General features: G+C 38.4%; 1 protein-coding gene across 1 annotated transcript in view; it reads left to right on the top strand.

Moving 5' to 3' along the window:
* The window catches only part of MAP3K5 (mitogen-activated protein kinase kinase kinase 5), a 198,397-nt gene that overhangs the window by 65,737 nt on the left and 114,837 nt on the right, over positions 1 to 17,823 (top strand). The window contains exons 3-6 of the mRNA XM_038526115.1: positions 7,188 to 7,211; positions 13,006 to 13,199; positions 13,937 to 14,105; positions 15,471 to 15,577. Of these exons, the coding sequence (XP_038382043.1) occupies positions 7,188 to 7,211; positions 13,006 to 13,199; positions 13,937 to 14,105; positions 15,471 to 15,577 (494 nt within the window). The remainder of the gene's footprint in view (positions 1 to 7,187; positions 7,212 to 13,005; positions 13,200 to 13,936; positions 14,106 to 15,470; positions 15,578 to 17,823) is intronic.

The raw sequence follows: 17,823 nt of genomic DNA, 5'->3' as shown, positions 1-17,823 counted from the left end.
TCCATCCCTAAGTTTTTGGAAAGAGTTTGAGACTGGAGAATCCAGTTTTCTTTCATGGCATTTAGCAATGTTATTACATCTACTAAGGAATTCTCTGTCTCCAGGATGGAGTCTGCCTTTGCATTCCTTCCTCATGCCTCCTTGATCTTCCTCACCTCTGCCCACCATTTCTAATGTCTAATTACCATAAAGAGGGAAGGATGTCTGTGCTACACTGTGAATGGAAGATGCCATCATATCACTGAGTTGGCACCAGATATTTTCTTCATCTGTACAGACTTTCATCATAGGCCCATGAGTCTGAATACATGAAAGAGCAAAAAGGAATACTTCTGCACACAGGAGAAAGCCTCCTGATGCCCACCAAATGGGGCAACGCTTGCCTGAGTTCTCTTCCCTTTTGTTCATTATGAATAAATGATCCTTCTGTGCAAGTTGATCTTGTGGCACTCCAACCCATCATCCTATTTAGGTCCGTCTGATGCATCCTTGACATTTTTACTGAAATGTATGTGAAAAATGTGATTTACTGTACAGAAATTCATTATACTTCTGGCTATACAACAATAGGGTTGTTCTTTTTTTAAAAGAAATAACTTGCATTTGAATAATTTGGTCCAGTTAGGCGTTGTTGAAAAAAAGAGCTGGTGTCAAAGAAGAGGAAGTTAATTATAATAGCAACATATCATAAAGAGAAGTTTGTGTTAAAAAGCTGTTTCAAATTCTGTATGTGTCAAACATCACTCATCAGTACACCAGCCCTGTTTAAAGACCTGTCTCCAACTTACAGCAAGATGTATTTATTTCAACATAAAATAAAATTTAGAGGAAAGGCAAAGAGAGTCTAGAATTTCTTTTAGGATTACCTTTTACCTTTGGTATAATTTTTTAAGATTATATTTATTTATTCACAAAAGACGCAGAGAGAGAAGCAGGCTCCATGCAGGGAGCCCGATGTGGGACTTGATCCTGGAACTCCAGGATCACGCCCTGGGCCAAAGGCAGGCGCCTAACTGCTGAACCACCCAGGCATCCCTAGCTTTGGTATAATTTAACTTGACTTCTACTACAGGTCGTTTTAATTGACAGTTGCTCATATCAAGAGAAGGATGTGTTCTCACCCCGATCACAAAACAGTACAGGTATAAAATGTCTCTAGATCTGGTAAAATAGGAAGCAAGTTAGGGTTGTTTGCCTTCATAATATTAATACTCATACTGATAATATGAGTATTATGAGTATTAAAATCAATTATAATACTCATTATGAGTATTAAACATTAAAACTCATGTGTCTTTAAAATGCTTAAAATACTTTCGTAAACTTATTTCAGTTCTTTAAAAACAATCCAAGGATCTAGACAAGTTAGGTATTTACTACGTAGATTAGGCAGATGAAAGATACTTTCTTTACAGATGAGAAATAAACCCAGAGAGATACAATGACTTAGAGGCACACACAGTAAGTGTGAGAGCAGGGCAAGCCCCATATTGTCTGACTTGTCATCTCGTATACTTCTAAGTCTGCACACACATTTCATATGTCCTCTAAAAATATGATTGTCTAGGTTCTTGTTAGGTTATTGAGGTTTTTGTTTTTGTTTTTTTTTAACTTGAGCTTTTATATTTTTTATACAAGCATAACGTGTAAGCACAAATATAATTCGTTTCCTAACTTTGAAGACGGGCCAGTCCTGTGACACCTGTGTTGGCGTCTTCCCCCTGAGCTGGCTCAGCTTTATTTTTGCAGCATGCTTAAGGGTAAAGACAAGTCCCACATTCTCAGAGAGGCCCGGGGTGTTCACAACAGTGCATCTAATATTTCCTAGTCTTGTTTTGAAGTTTGGAAATTAGGTAAGAGGATGGAGCTGGGTAGTATAAGAAATATTCCTCTTTTACCCAACTTTGGTGGAAAACTTGCCTAGTTCCCCTCCGACAGAAAGTGGGATTAGAAGGGAGAACCCAGAAGGTCACCAGCTGGGGAACCATGTTCTTTCCCAGCCAGGAACTCCCAGCCTGCTCCTTTTCTTTCAGGAAACTGAGATCCTGCTTACTAGTTCTGCTTCTCCCACCCTGAATCAATTTAACTTGGCAACCCCACACCAGCTGTTCCCACTTCCTTCCTCTGGCTGTAATTACCTAAGTTCTAGGCACAAACACTTTCCAATTTTGGAGATACTCCACTTATTTATCCTTAAAATGACCTCTTCATAGTTACATTGTCCCAAATAGCTATCAAAAGTTGTCTTTATCTTCCCTCACAGGGAGACCTACATTAGATTGTCTCTTTTGTCTTCTTTCCCTCTTTGGTTATCAAAGCATATGAGAAAAAAATGATTTTTGATGGGGGGGGGGTTGTTTCTGGTATGGCCAGGGGATAGACGGACCTGAAGGCCCCAAAAGAATTCAGACAAGTATGAAGCTGTAGTGAGGTAATACATCCTTAGAACATTTCACTGGGAAGGACCTGGAGTTTATTTTGTCTTAATGCTAGGCAGTTTAGGTGGGAAGTGTCCATGCAGTGATATGGAATATAGCCGTGGTGTTTTAAATTTATTCTCCTTCCTCCTTTTTTCCCCTTTAATGAATTTAGTACAATTCAACATCCACTAGACTGCCTGAGTAGCTAGACACCTTCCGAGGTCTTGTTTGCTATTTATTTGTACTGAGTTAAAATGTCCAAATTGTCCTTTTTTTCTTCAGAGTTCATGTAAAATTACATCATAAACTCTGAGTAAACTCTCTCTTTCAAGAGAATAACTTTTTTAAAAAAAGATTTTATTTACTTATTCATGAGAGACACACACAGAGAGAAGCAGAGACATAGGCAGAAAAGCAGGCTCCATGTAGGGAGCCTGATGTGGGACTTGATCCCAGGACTCCAGGATCATGCCCTGGGCGGAAGACAGGCGCTCAACCACTGAGCCACCCAGGCGTCCTGCAAGAGAATAACTTCCATTCATTCAGCCTTGACAAAACATAAGCAATAGTTAATAAGAATCCAATAGATCTTATGATTTTTTTTTTAGTATAACCGTGAATTTCTATTGGATTCTTTTCAGTACTTCTAAATAGAAGCTAACTTAGCCAGTAGTATAAATTACACACTCAGTAAATGTTAGGGAAAAAGTCATTTGAAAATACGACGCTATATAACATAGTTTAACAGTTTGGTAGTGAACCAGAAGCAATGACCCTGTGCTCCTTTTAAAAAAAAAATTCAATTAGCCAACATCAAGTACATACTTAGTTTCAGATGTAGTGTGCAATAAGTTATCACTTGTGTATAACACCCAGTGCTCATCTCATCATGTGCCCTCCTTAATACCCATTACCCAGTTACTCCATCCCCCCACCCAGCTCCCCTGCAGCAATGGTGTTTGTTTCTGAGTTGAGAGACTCTCAAGGTTTGTCTCTCTCTGGAGACTTCCCATGCAGTTCTCCCTCCCTTCCCCTATGATCCTTTGTGTTCCTTATATTCCACAGATGAGTGAAACCGTATGAACCCTGTGCCCTTTTAATACTAAATGCTGCCTCTGGACATTCCTACAAGCATCTTGCTTACTTGATAACCAACCATTGTTTTGTAAATCATGGCACTCTGTACCGTCTCTGCTACAAAATAACCCTCACACACACTTATTATTTCATGGGAGATTTTCCATGGGAATGATTTTAATACAGTTTCAGAATTTGTTATAATGCAAAATGATATTAAAGCAAAGAAGACATGTAAGAAGCTTATTCCAAGGAGCAATTCTTCAGGAAGATGTAGCATGTGGGTTCTAAGCCAACAGCAGCTTCTTTTCTGTAGTGCCAAGCAGAGGGACCCTTCAGCCTTCTCCCTTCATTGCTACTTCCACTTCTGGGCCTGGGGTGCCAAAAGATACATGCTGGTAGGGTAGCTCCTGTGCTGGGCATGAGGCCATCTTTCTTTCCTGTGGCACAAGGACAATGCTCACCGTGATAGGCCTTTAGCCAAAAACAAATGCTAGCACACAGAGTTGGAAGCAACTAGCAATCACTCAACCTGACTCTTAGCGTGTTACATGAGAGGGGAAATGACAGATGACTAGTCAAGAGCAGAGCCAGGACTTACACCTTTCTACTGTGATTCATAGCCCAGTATTTTATACATTCATTAACTTATTCATTTATTCATGCTTTTATTGAGTACCTACTACATGCCATTCGATTTACTAGGCAACCAGTGGAGTATGAAGATGAACACAACATCCAAGTTGCTTGTGATGTAGGATGGGAGAAACATATGATGTCGCATTTGTAGTGAATACATGTATTGTTGTCATAGAGGTCTGTACGAGAGGGCCATGGGGGCAGAAATAAGGATACCATCTACTTCTGTTGGGAGGATTGGTGTCACTGAAGGCAGTCAAGGGCAGCTTCATAGAGAACAGATTTCTTATGCAATGTACAGAGGACATCGTGCAGTAGAGGAAGAAGAGAAGGAACATTCACTTCTTACTTGGAGGCCTGGGGTGGGGGTTGTTACTATCACAAGACAGCAGTATCCAAAAGACTGGTTTGCTACTCTGAAGAGATGCTCTATAAATCAAGTTTGGAAAATTCTGCATACTGTGTTCCTGGCTTTGTGATTATCCAGAATTTTTGTATTTATTTTTTCATGAATGATTGTGTGTGTGTGTGTGTGTGTGTGTGTGTTTGTGTGAGGGGTCGGTGGAGAAAGAGAGATGCACTCCCTACCTATGAGACACCTATAGGAAGAGCCACTTTGAACTTTCCTCCACAGTGTCACTCATCCATCTCTTGATTTCCATCCCCTCCCCCCCGTACCACTATTGCCCAAGTTCTTGAACTTTTGCAATGCCACCCAAATGTTTTTTCCCTCCAATACTAAATACCACCATCTAATTAGTATTTTTTTTAGTATTTTTTAAAACTATAACAAGGTTTACCTTTTATGTACTTTATTCATGGAATACAAAAATTTAAAAGTACAAAAGGATATGTAGTGAAAAGTCATTCTCTCATCTTCATCCTCCACCCAGCCAGCTCCCCTTTCTACCAGCAACCACTATTATTAGTTTCCTGTATATTCCTCTAGAGAAATTTTATGAATGTACAAATTAGAATTTTCTTTTTCTTTTGGTACATAAATAAGAACATTGGTTTAAAAACCATTCTGTACTTTGCTTTTTTTTCACTTAACAGGATAGCTTGGGGATCTTTCCATATCACTGCATGGAGAACTTTCTCATTCTTTGTTCAGCTGGATTGTAGTCCATATAATGGACATACCATAGTTTATTCAACTAGTTTCTAGTTGATAGACATTGATGGTGTTCTCAGCCTTTGCTATTACTGTGTCCCAATGTGTGCTGATACTTCTTTATGTATATTGCTCACCTTAAAAAACATTTTGACTGCCAGTTGCTCACAAAACAAAGTACTTTACCTTGGCATTCAGGGTCTTCCAGTAAGGCCCCAAATAACTTTCTAATGTTATAGGTACATGCCAAAATGAACTTTCTTCTTAGTCTAATGATTAAACTCAAGATCTTTTGCAAATATCTCTTTAACTCTTTCCTTTATACTTCCCTAAATGAACTGTATTTTCTAGCCCCTGATAGTAATATATATTATTCCCTGAAAGTACCTTTGCTATTCCTGGTCCTCTAACTTGGATCTCCACCATCCTGCTTTGCCTTTGAAAGTTGTCTGTCTTCCTTTAGCTCATCTTGAGTTCCACCCTCTACTGAACTTCTCACACTTCCTTATTTCTTAGTAATATTCTCTTCAAAAACACAAGGCCTTATTGTAGTATTACTCTTTGGACTTTTCATGTATGTACCTACATGCATATACACCTAGGCATATAATACTTATTTTTAAAGGTGTATGTGTCTTTTTCTCCTTTTTTTATCAGCAAGATTGTGAAGTATCGAAGAGCCCCTCATAGTGTGTGTGTGTATTTATATATATATATAAAATTATGGATTTCAAAATTACCCAGCACAGTTCCTTTCTCTATAGCTTTTCATTTACCCATCTGTTATCCTTAAGCACTCAAGAATCCTACATACCATGCTAAGCCAAAGACCCTGTCAATTCCCCTCTGTCCCCATGTTGATTTTGGGATGAAGAATGGTGGCCAATTGGCTAGACTTTGAATTGCTCCTCTGCTCATTCCTTACCTCACCTAATCTGGCTCTTCTTCTTAGCCAGATGGACCCACCCTTGAGACGCCACAAAAGCCTTACATTCCCTGTTTCCATGACAACATATGTGCCATCGTTTCTGAAATTCTGTCCCATTTCTCTTTCTAAATCGTGATTCCCCAACCTCAGTGAAGCCTTTATGCCATAGACTTTATCAGATTGTCTCTTCCATGCCTCTAGTAATTTAAACATCCAGAAATAATGATAATTACAGCTAGCTTTTTTTTTTTCTTATTCATGAGAAACACACAGAGAGAGAAAGAGAGGCAGAGACACAGGCAGAGGGAGAAGCAGGCCCCATGCAGGGAGCCTGATGCGGGACTCTATCCTGGGACTCCAGGATCACGCCCTGGGCCAAAGGCAGGCACTAAACCGCTGAGCCACCCAGGTATCCCCTGACAGCTAGCTTTATCAAGAGTTCTCTGTGCTGATTTAGGATAGCTACATTATTTGCACAATCTCACTCCTCACAACCTAGAAGATAGGGACAGTGCCTTCAGTGTATTTCTCACATTCTACTTTTTATTAAACAACATGTAAATTATATTTGTGACTATTTATTGTCAGATGTTCTTACCTGTGTGTGGATTTGCCCACTCGGATAAATAGCCAATACCCTATATTTCCCAGGAGACAGCATCTGCATGGTACCCTCGCAGAGTGTGAGTGTGGTTTACATAGGGAACCTGAACCCCTTTTAGCCTTTCCCCAAAAAGATCCTGACTGCTAATTCTGTGCATACATATTCTGTAAGAATGATTTTTAGATTATTCAGTTTTTGGATTTTGCATGTTTGTTTAAACCATTGACAATACTTTTATGTTCTCTCATTTCTGTTAGTTTGTAAATTTCTCCAATACAGGAACTTACGGTATACTTCTGAAATTTCTAATTGGTAATAAAATTATTAATACAAATTTTCCCACACCAAATAATTATTGAATAAGTTTGTATTAACTTCTGCTTTATTTTTTTTCTCATTTTTCAGGAAATCATTTGCCAGAAGAATACTGTGAGTATTTTCCTTAACTCTTCCAGAAATTTTTTATCTTTTCTGTTTCATCAACTAATCTCTAACCCCCTTTTTTTTTTTAAGATTTTATTTATTTATTCATGAGAGACACAAAGAGAGACAAAGAGAGGCAGAGACACAGGCAGGGGGAGAAGCAGGCTCCATGCAGGGAGACCTACATGGGACTTGATCTCTGGTCTTCAGGATCAGGCCCTGGGCTGAAGGTGGCGCTAAACCGCTGAGCCACCCGGGCTGCCCTCTAACCCTTTTTTATCTTCACAAATTGTTCATTTCTCTGTTTTTCCTCTTTAGAGTTTGATATCAATATAAATATGGTTACTTTATCGAAATATTTCTTTAAAAGTGAAACTTACAATAGTGGGAGATGACACTGATGCCTGTTTTTTGCATATATTCTTATATTTTGGAGAAAACTGTTTCCATTGTATATCCAATTTTGTGTGATTCTGAGTGGCACTTAGGCTGCATATATGCACACGTGCGCATATATATATGTGTGTGTATATGTTCATATATACACATATATAGATATCTATGTGTATACTATATAACATGAATTATAGGCACAAATACAGACACATATATTATATAGGTACATGTATATCTATTACCTGTTTATCTATACAGATTGATTTAATTCCTGAGTCTTGTAGTCTGCCTTTGAGACCACACCACAGAATTCCCACCACAGAATTCCCACCTTCTACACAATATTAAACAAAAGTTAAAAAGTAATAAAAATAAATTTCAAATTTTACAAATGCACAAAGAAAAATCACACAATTTAATATCTAAAGGAATCACCCTTGTTATGCTGGTGGTTGTGTTTGGAAAATAAGCCAGTATTTAAAAACCATAAGAATGTATCTTTGCAACCTAGAGTGAAAATAATACCCTACATAAAGATCTGCACATGATTTGATTTAAGATGATAAGATTAAAAATATAATTGTAGTTTTTTCTTAGATCAGAAAGTTTAAAACTTACGGTTAAGATTGCACCAAGTCAGAGATGCATTGCAACATAAGTAAAATTATCATTATGTACCTTTATTCCTCACATCTCTACAGGAAATGAGCAATTATTGCTTCAGGCATCTCTTTAGTGTAACAGTTTTATTAAACAAATAATGATTGAACATGTATGGTGTGCCAGGCTTTGGCCTTAGTGCCATAAGGATTCACTAGGGAGGTAGAAAGTGGAAGCAACCAGATTCATAACTGCTCAAAGAGACAGCAAATGAGTAGTGCCAGAGTCTAGTTGGGGAAGAAGGTCAGTACACAAATAAGCAAAGACACAAATTTAAAAATTAATACATGGCAGTGTGCTGAAGAATGGGTGGCCGTATATCTAACAGTCACAGGCCTTGGGGGGGGGGGTAGCATTTACCTGAGACCTGGTAGGAAGGAAAGAGCTCATCATGCCTGCTGATAGGATGGACATGTGGAGAAGCAGGGTTATAGGTGACCAAATATTGCACATTATGAACATGTCACCTGTTGGCTTGAGTGAGCTGCTGGGTTTCAGGTGCTGGGTGTCCTTATCAAAAGTTGAGGGTTTTGAGCAAATGCTTCAATATGTTTAAATGCTGAGAACATTTCTTCCCAGAAACTTAATTCATTTTCCACACACACTTACGTTCACATTTATGTAGTGTTTAAAAATTGAAAAACCGAATCAGCATTATTTTTTTTAAGGGAAGATCACAGAATAGGATTAGGTTTTGAGCTGCAGGTTTTTATAGCTATGAATACAGGCATGCATCAGAGAGATCGCTGTTGTTTATTTTATGAGGACGCCTCAGCATTTTGAAATTTAAGGAGACATTGTCTTTCTGTTTCAAGAAGCAGGTTTAAATATTTTAGAATTAACACCTTATTAGTAAAAGGCAGTTGTTATGCCTGAGATGTCTGTTCTTGATCACACAGTATTTTTTTTTTTTTTTTCATTTGCTTTGGATTACTGGTTCTTTCTTTTTTTTAAAAAAAAAAAGATTTTATTTATTTATTCATGAGAGACACACAGAGAGAGAGAAACAGAGGGGCAGAGACACAGGCAGGGAGAAGCAGGCTCCATGCAGGGAGCCCAATGTGGGACTCGATCAGGGACATCCAGGATCAGGCCCTGAGCTGAAGGCAGCCCTAAACCGCTGAGCCACCCGGGCTGCCTGGATTACTGGTTATTTCAAACTATGGGTGTGACAGCCATCTATAAACAGAAATTGCAGTAATAAGGTTCCTGAGTTATACGTGAGCCAACCTGGGAAATAAACATTCCCATATTATTAGTTTTCATCATTCTGAAAAAAGTGCTTTTCTCAGTAGTTAGTATCTCAAAAAACAACAACTACAACAAGACAACGAACAGTGTCACAACCAACCCTCACACTTTCCCCTACCGCATGCTCACGGGGCTCTTAACTCAGGCCTAGTAACATCCCTGTGGCTCCCGCAGCTTATCACCCTCCCCTTTGCTTCCCCAACAATGGGGAATTGACAAAAAAAATGTATTTATTTATTGTCTTAGAAACATAGGGAAGAAACTAGAAAGTACAGTGAGGCCAGGAACTTAGGAAAACCTTAACATGCTGGTTGTTTTCCTTGAGGACCCTGAAGCCTTGTTCCATGAGGTTTGAAGGAGATGGTTTCAGGATTCCATTTTTCTCTGCTGTTTGCATGACTCTCATTTTTCTCGCTTTACCCCTCTGCTGCTGATATATACCTTAGACATCTGAGAGCCATTCTCTCCCAGAATTAGTTTTACACAGATGCATTATTCCCCAGTGCCCATTTCAATAGTTATATATCCTATTTCATGTCTTATATACCATGACACATGGTATTAAGGCTTCTGAGGATACAGATCTTTATCCAGCAGCAGAAGAATAATGTTTTGAAACACTAATAGTGCTTTCCTGGCTTATTGGCTTTTCATCTATTTGTCCTAACATTTGACTTGGAAGATTCAGAGCATATTCTCTTTGAATGTTGAGTTATAGTACTTACCTAAAACAGGAGTATCTATTGCTCTTTTATAACCCACTCATAGTTAAAGCTCTGGAAGATTTGGCAAGCATCCTTTTGGTACACTTGCCTTTCTTTTCTGCTCAGGCAATGGATCAGGTAAAAGGATTAAATTGGTGGACATGCAGTGGGATCTCAGAAACATTTTAGAAGTAGAACATGCTTATTTTTCCTCTTCCTGACTTGTCCTCCAAGTTATTGTTCCATGAAAGAGAACTTAAGAAAGGAACAATTTAATGTACTTGATTTAAACATCAAATCTCAACCTCTGGAAGTTCTTATCATACTTTAAATGGAAGTCAGGTCTAGTTTCTGCTTCGCTACCTGACATACAAAGAATATGTCAAAGAATATAATAATTCAATAATAATAATTATTGATAAATAATATAATTCAATAATTAAATAATTATTGAAAATAATAATTCAATAATATTGAATAATTCAATCTGGCCATAAAGGCATTTATCACTTCTCATCTGTTTGCTGTGAGGCAGTGGCTTGGCTTGTGCAGGGTTCCATGAAAGTGACCTGAGACGAAACGTTGGTGTGTCAACCTGTAGAGGCCACTTGGGAGGGTGCTGACCCCTCTACCTGTCATGGAGTACCCTCTAGAGAAGTCCTTGGGCTGGAGTCCCAAACACATCACAGATCAGCCACATGATCTTATCTGAATCCATTTTTATTTTTTATTGTCTCTGTTTTTATAAAACAGAGACAATAGCACTCCCTACTCAGTGGGGTGTCTGCTTCTCCCTCTGCCTCTTGCTCCTCCACCTGCTCATGCTCTCTCCCTCAAATGAATAAATAAAATCTTTGGGTGAAAAAAAATAGTCAATAGTATCTTCTTCAGTAGGTTATTGGGAACGTATGACCACTTATTCTTGGCACATGCAAGTGGTGACTCACTAAGGTTTGCTCTTATTTGTTTAATTCCAAGGGGGAAGAGAAGTGTTATATTCTTCCCCATAATGCTGATATGGCTAAGATCCGATAATCAGGGCTCACTGTGCTCCCTAGAATAGTGATAGGGTTCCCACATATCTCATTTTACTTGTCAGCCCTCTGCCTTTTTTGTTGTTGCTGTTTCCTCTCTGGTTTTTCTCTTAGAGGTCTCTCATGTTTCCTTAGGTTCAACCACACCAGATACTTCCCAGGCCTGTACTTTTGTTGGAAACCCTTTTAAGTTCCAATCACATATTTCCAACTCTCTTCTGGACATTCTGACTTTACGTGTCCTGCCCTCCTTAAATCTCGATCTTTTTAATAGTGAACATTTCACCCTTCCCACCGCAACTCAGGATTCAACCTCTTGAAGTGCCTCTCATATGTTAACTGGAAGTCAGGTTCTGTTTGTGATTTAGTACAAGTGCCCCCAACTGGAATATGTTCATAAATAATGAAGTCTGGTTCTGCTTTCTAAATTCTTGCTGCTTTGCTAATGATACCACTCTTTTTAGGTAGCCCCATTTAAGACTGTGATTATGTTTCCTTTTCTGCTCTGAATCCTCCCATGATTCCCACTACCCGGTACATACAGTTTAAAACCCTCAGCTTTGCATCCATGTCCCTTCCCTAAGCTCCAAGAACCAGTCAGATTTACTTACTCAGGGGTGTGCAGCCCAGTTTCCTCTGTCTTCTTCCCAGCTCAACTTTTGTTTGCATGACTGTTCCTCACGTGGCATTGTTAGGAATCTATAGAAGGTCAGCATGAGTGAGTGAAGAGTGGTGTGGGCTGAGGCCAGAGAGAGAAGCAGGATTTGGAACATCAAGCCTTTGTAGGCCACCGAGATGTGTCTTATCTTCATCCCAGGAACAAGGGAGGGGGCCTTATGCAGCTGAGGGAAGCAAGCAATCTGATACAAGTTGTTAAAAGGTCACTTTAAGTAATGAATCACTAAATTCTATACCTGAAACCAAGTTTACCATATATGTAAACTAACTAGAATTTAAATAAAAGCTTGAAATCAGAAAGAAAAAAAAGGATCACTTTGACAGCTGGGTAGAGAATAGATTGGAGGGTGGGAGGGGAAGAACGTAGACCAACAAAGACCAGTGACAGTGGCTCAGCCAGGTATGTTGGTGGCCTAGTCTCCTACACGGGCAGAGAAGACAGAGGGAAATGGACAAATAGGAGTAGGATTACTGGGATTTTGATAGGACATGGGTGGTAAAGGAAATGGAAGCATCAAGGAGAACTTCTGGGTCTCTAGTCTTAGTAATAGAGGCTAATGGGGCCGTGACTGTGACAGAGTAGCCTGCAGGAAGCAGCTTTGTTCTGGGATCACTCAGAGCATAGTATGTCAGGTGTGGAGCCCTTAAACATTAGCTCTTCTTCTCGTCATGTATTTATGCTGTGTCTCTGTGATTCAATTTTAAATTCCCTGAAGGCTGAAGGCTGTGTTTTAAACCACTCTGTTTTTTTCCTGCAGCATACACATATCACAATGCCTTAGTCATGAGAGATGGTGAATAAATATTTAATTGACCGATAGAAGCTCTGCCATACTGGGTTTTGTTTTTCTTTTTCTTTTTGCATCATCTATAAGTCCTAATTATTTGCAATAAGCAATTAAGGAAATTGGAGGAAATTTCCATTCTCATAGGTCATAAATAAGAAATGAGGTTTTTCTATTTGCCCCACATTCAGGATTACTATTTAAAATGACTCACTGCAGTAGGACTTGGGATTTCCTTAGTGTGGAGTCTCTAGGCCAGCTCACCACCTCCCGGTGCCTCCTCTTTCCACAGATGTGCACTGGGAACTACACATTCGTCCCTTACATGATAACTCCACATAACAAGGTCTACTGCTGTGATAGCAGCTTCATGAAAGGGTTGACAGAGCTCATGCAACCGAACTTCGAGCTGCTTCTGGGACCCATATGCTTACCTCTTGTGGACCGTTTCATTCAGCTTCTGAAGGTGGCACAAGCAAGTTCTAGGTAAAGTTCAATAATGCCGTTTGATGATGATCATGCAGTGCTGTTCTACTTCTTTTATTTGTGCATTTTATCAGATGTTTCTTAGAGCACATGGCCGAGAACCAGAAAAATAAAAGTGTGATATCCTCTAAGTAGATAAGAGATGCCACATAGTTCACTTTATTCACAAGAGAACAACTTGAGATCAGAAAGGAAAAAAAATAGACTGTTAACTATATTATAGTAATGGTAAGGATAAAAAAATATATTCAAAATAGTATAGAAACAGTATCAGAGTAAGTGTTCAGGGATTTTTACTCTAAGAGCAAAAACTCTGCCAAAATTGCTGACGACATTATATTTCAGTTAAGAACAACCGCTTATATTAATACATGATGATGCTGAGTCAGAAAGAAAGGCCATATTATGTTTCAATCATAGGTACATCTGATTTCTACTCAAAACAGTAAATGAAAAAATAAAATTTTGGCATTTCAAGTGGTATGTGGTAGGTTCTTGGAAAATTCATTAAGATGCAGTATCTTGAACTAAGTTTTTCTAAAGCAAAGCAGATTGTTAAAAGAGATATGGGATTCCCAGATTTCTTAATAATGCAAGATCTATGAGGTATTCATACTGTGCACATTGTGAGTTGAAAGTTACAAATGTTGCAAATGTCATTTGTTTCCTTACACAATCATTGTTTTTAATTGAAACTCTTTCTAGCATTAACTCTTTGAATTGTGTTTTCCCACCAGCCAGTACTTCCGGGAATCTATACTCAATGATATCAGGAAAGCTCGTAATTTATACACTGGTAAAGAATTGGCAGCTGAATTGGCAAGAATTCGGCAGCGAGTAGACAATATTGAAGTCTTGACAGCAGATATTGTCATAAACCTGTTACTTTCCTACAGAGATATCCAGGTGAGAAGATGCTTAAAGGAAATTCTTCGTCATGTAGCATGTTGGAGGAATAAGAGAGAGTTAACATCAAATTCAGTTAGCTGAGAGGTGATTCTTGTCACTACATGTAATTTTTAATTTTTTAAAAATTTATTTATGATAGTCACAGAGAGAGAGAGAGAGAGGCAGAGACACAGGCAGAGGGAGAAGCAGGCTCCATGCACCGGGAGCCTGATGTGGGATTCGATCCCGGGTCTCCAGGATCACGCCCTGGGCCAAAGGCAGGCGCCAAACCGCTGCGCCACCCAGGGATCCCTACATGTAATTTTTAATTGACTTTCTAAGCTTTCCATCCTGAGAATTTCTGATGAATGAAAAAGACTCCTATGAGTTAGCCATCTGGGACTATGTAATAAAGTACTTGTATGGTAAAGGTTTGACTTTTTCCTCCAGAAGAACAAAAATAAAAGTCTGTATGCATAGGTAACCTGGGGACAACCTGTTCTAGCTCGTTAGCCTCAGACACACCTGTCAGCTAATAAGTGAAAACTTTTTTGTGGCAAAGAGCAGAAATGGTGTGGTGGGAGGGTGGGAGGGGGAGCGCTTTCTGAATGTATCTCTTACTCCTTGGAATGCTGTTGCTTAAAATTGATAGTGCTAGATCTTACTAGCCAGAAGAAGAAATATGCAACTGATTAATTATAAAAGTAACTTTTAAAATATATCATGTAAAACACATCAACATGCCATTTAGTTTTATCGACATGTCTTAAAATTTTTTTAAATATGGTAAAGAAAATGAAATCCTGTGTGTTGGGGATTTGCTATTCCATTTTTACCATAAAATCTAAGTGACTTCTGGTTTCTTATTTCCAACCTTTTAGGCCCAGGTAAATCTTCATGAGAACAGCAGAAACTGACATACATGTAGAGGTGTAGTACTTAAGATCCCAAGGCAAGGAGAGCTTGAAATGATATCATCTTGTTATTTATAATAGAAGCTCAATCAGTTGCTCCAAGTTCTTGATATTTTGAAAATTATTCTTTGAAAGTAATTGGTAGGACTCTGTGTACCAGGAATCTGACTCCGTGGAGAAGTTAAAGCCCCCATAGTTAGACAATATAGTATTATGCTGCTAGATGGTTTACTGTTTTGGGGTCAGTAATGGTAACTCTATATTCTGAGGTTTTTATCTATATAATCCAAATTTCTTATTTAAGAAAAAAGTTTCTTTTTGGTTCTAGATTCTTCAAAGTATTACATGGATCCTAATTCTCTTTTTAACACCCTTCTCAAAGTCACATATTTGGTTGTCAAAAGTCATTGCATTGTCAGAACTTACTCCTGGTTGCTTAATTCTGTGTTACTCTCCTCTTGTTTGAAAGGACTATGATTCTATTGTGAAGCTGGTAGAGACGTTAGAAAAACTGCCAACTTTTGATTTGGCTTCCCATCACCATGTGAAGTTTCATTATGCATTTGCACTGAATAGGTAAGAAGAAAAAGTTCCTATCCACAATGTGCTAACATAGTATTTTGTAACCTGCATATTCTTTCTGGGATACGTTTCTGTCATAGCATTGCAGCCAAGCCCTATTAAAATGTAATATTAATATTTCTACTTCAACCATGTGAAATACAGGAAGCGTATACATTCTGTTGTTTTACTTTTTTGTCAGAAAAAAAAAAAGCCCTCACTGTTTGTATATTTAAATTCTTAAAATTCTTTTTCTTCTCTGTTAGAGTTTATATTGTTATTTATACTTGTTTAGAATTTTTTGAATTGCATGAATATAATGTTATTTTGAGGCAAATATGCTCAACCCCAAATGGTTATTCACTTTAAAATTTACTAAGTAGAGGGATGCTGGAGTGGCCCAGTTTGTTAAGTGTCCCAATTTGTGGTTTCAGCTGGGGTCATGATCTCAGGGTCATGAGATCAAACACTGTGTCAGGCTCCGAGCTGAGTGTTTAAGATTCTGTCTCCTCCTCCCTTGCCCCTTCTCCCTGACTCTCTCTCTCTGTTTCATAAATAAATCTTTAAAAATAAATTTACTAAGCAGGGTAAGAGTAACTATGTCTAAGTGAACATATTTCTAACCAAATATTTTCATTTTCACTGCTCTGAACATATCTAATTATAATCAGAACTCCACTGGCCACATTTTAGGGCATGTATCCGTGAATCTGCCAAAACCAACATGAACACTGGTCTCCATCATGGCACATACTTCAGTGCCACATCCTACCCAGAGTCACCATTAGAGGCCATCCATGCTTTGGCTATGGAGAGGTCCAAAGTACTGAGCTGTCCAAAGCTTGTTAGTTGTGGGTTCTCTTCCATGGTTGTGAGTTGAATATACATGTAGTTACTACAACTGAAGAGAATAAGTAAAAGAAAAAAGTAAGGACATTGCAACTTTGGACCATTTGCCATGTGTCACTTAAGGCTTGATAATTTTACAGATGAGGAAGCCAAAGCTTGGAATGACTGAATACCTTTTCTTCGAGGTCCAAAGGTAGCAAGTCATTAAACTGAGGCTGAAACCCAGATCTAGCTGATGCTAATGTCTGTGTTCTTCAGCATTGAAGTCTCTTGCCTCTGTCTTCAAAGAAAAAAGTCAACATGCTGTTCAACCTGAGATTGCTTCTTTCCTTCTTTATCCACCCAAACTGTAGAACTTGCTAACTTTATCAGTAGGTGTAGAATGAAAGTATATTTCATTTCCACCTTTATTAAACATCTTTTTCATTAGATTTGACAGAGTAAGATGAGACCTCCAGAGATTACCAGCACCAACTGCTCTCAAATCTTTTTTGAAAGATGGAATGGAATATGGTCTTTTTTGAAATGAAAAATGAAAGTCCATAGAGACTCTTATTTTATGTGTTTTGTCTTCACCTTTCCTAAAATACAATATAACAAATTGATAAGCATGTGTCTATGAAAGGTTATTATAAACTCAAAGTATTTACCATAAAGTAAAAAAAGGAATTTCATATGCATTTATATTTCAAGTGATAGTAGAGGGGATCCCTGGGTGGCTCAGCGGTTTGGCGCCTGCCTTTGGCCCAGGGTGCGATCCTGGAGTCCCACGATCGAGTCCCGCTTTGGGCTCCCAGCATGGAGCCTGCTTTTCCCTCTGCCTGTGTCTCTGCCTCTCTCTCTTTCTCTCTCTCTCTCTCTTTGTGTCTATCATAAATAAATAAATAAATCTTTAAAAAAAAGTGATAGTAGAGAAGAGAAATAACTTTTTGTAGCAGCTTTATTGAAATATTCTTATGTAAGTCAACCCATTTAATATGTACAATTTATGGTTTTTAGTATAGTAATAGAATTGTATGACCATCAATACAATAAATATAACATTTTAATCTCCCCCAAAAGAAACCTCCTACCCATTAACAGTCACTCTCCCTTTTCCCTCCAAATCTCCCAGACCTAGGCAATCACTAATATACTTTTGATCTCTAAATTTGCCTATTCTGGACATTTCATATAAAGGGAATCATATGTAATCTTTTGTAACTGGCTTCTTTCACTTAGGATAATGTTTTTAAGGTTCAAGAAATAATTTTTAAGATAATTTTTATCTGGTTTTGAGAATGATCTACACATACTTGCTATTTTAAAATGATCTGCATAAAGCACCTTCCTTAGATCATCAGTACTAGTCACATGTGGACATTAGGCAACTCTTGGGTTAAAGTTGGCTTGTTGGTATTGTCTGTGAATAA

Source organism: Canis lupus, chromosome 1 (genome assembly GCF_011100685.1).
Source record: "Canis lupus familiaris isolate Mischka breed German Shepherd chromosome 1, alternate assembly UU_Cfam_GSD_1.0, whole genome shotgun sequence".
Taxonomy (NCBI): Eukaryota; Metazoa; Chordata; class Mammalia; order Carnivora; family Canidae; genus Canis; species Canis lupus.
This window is presented reverse-complemented; position numbering and strand designations above follow the sequence as displayed.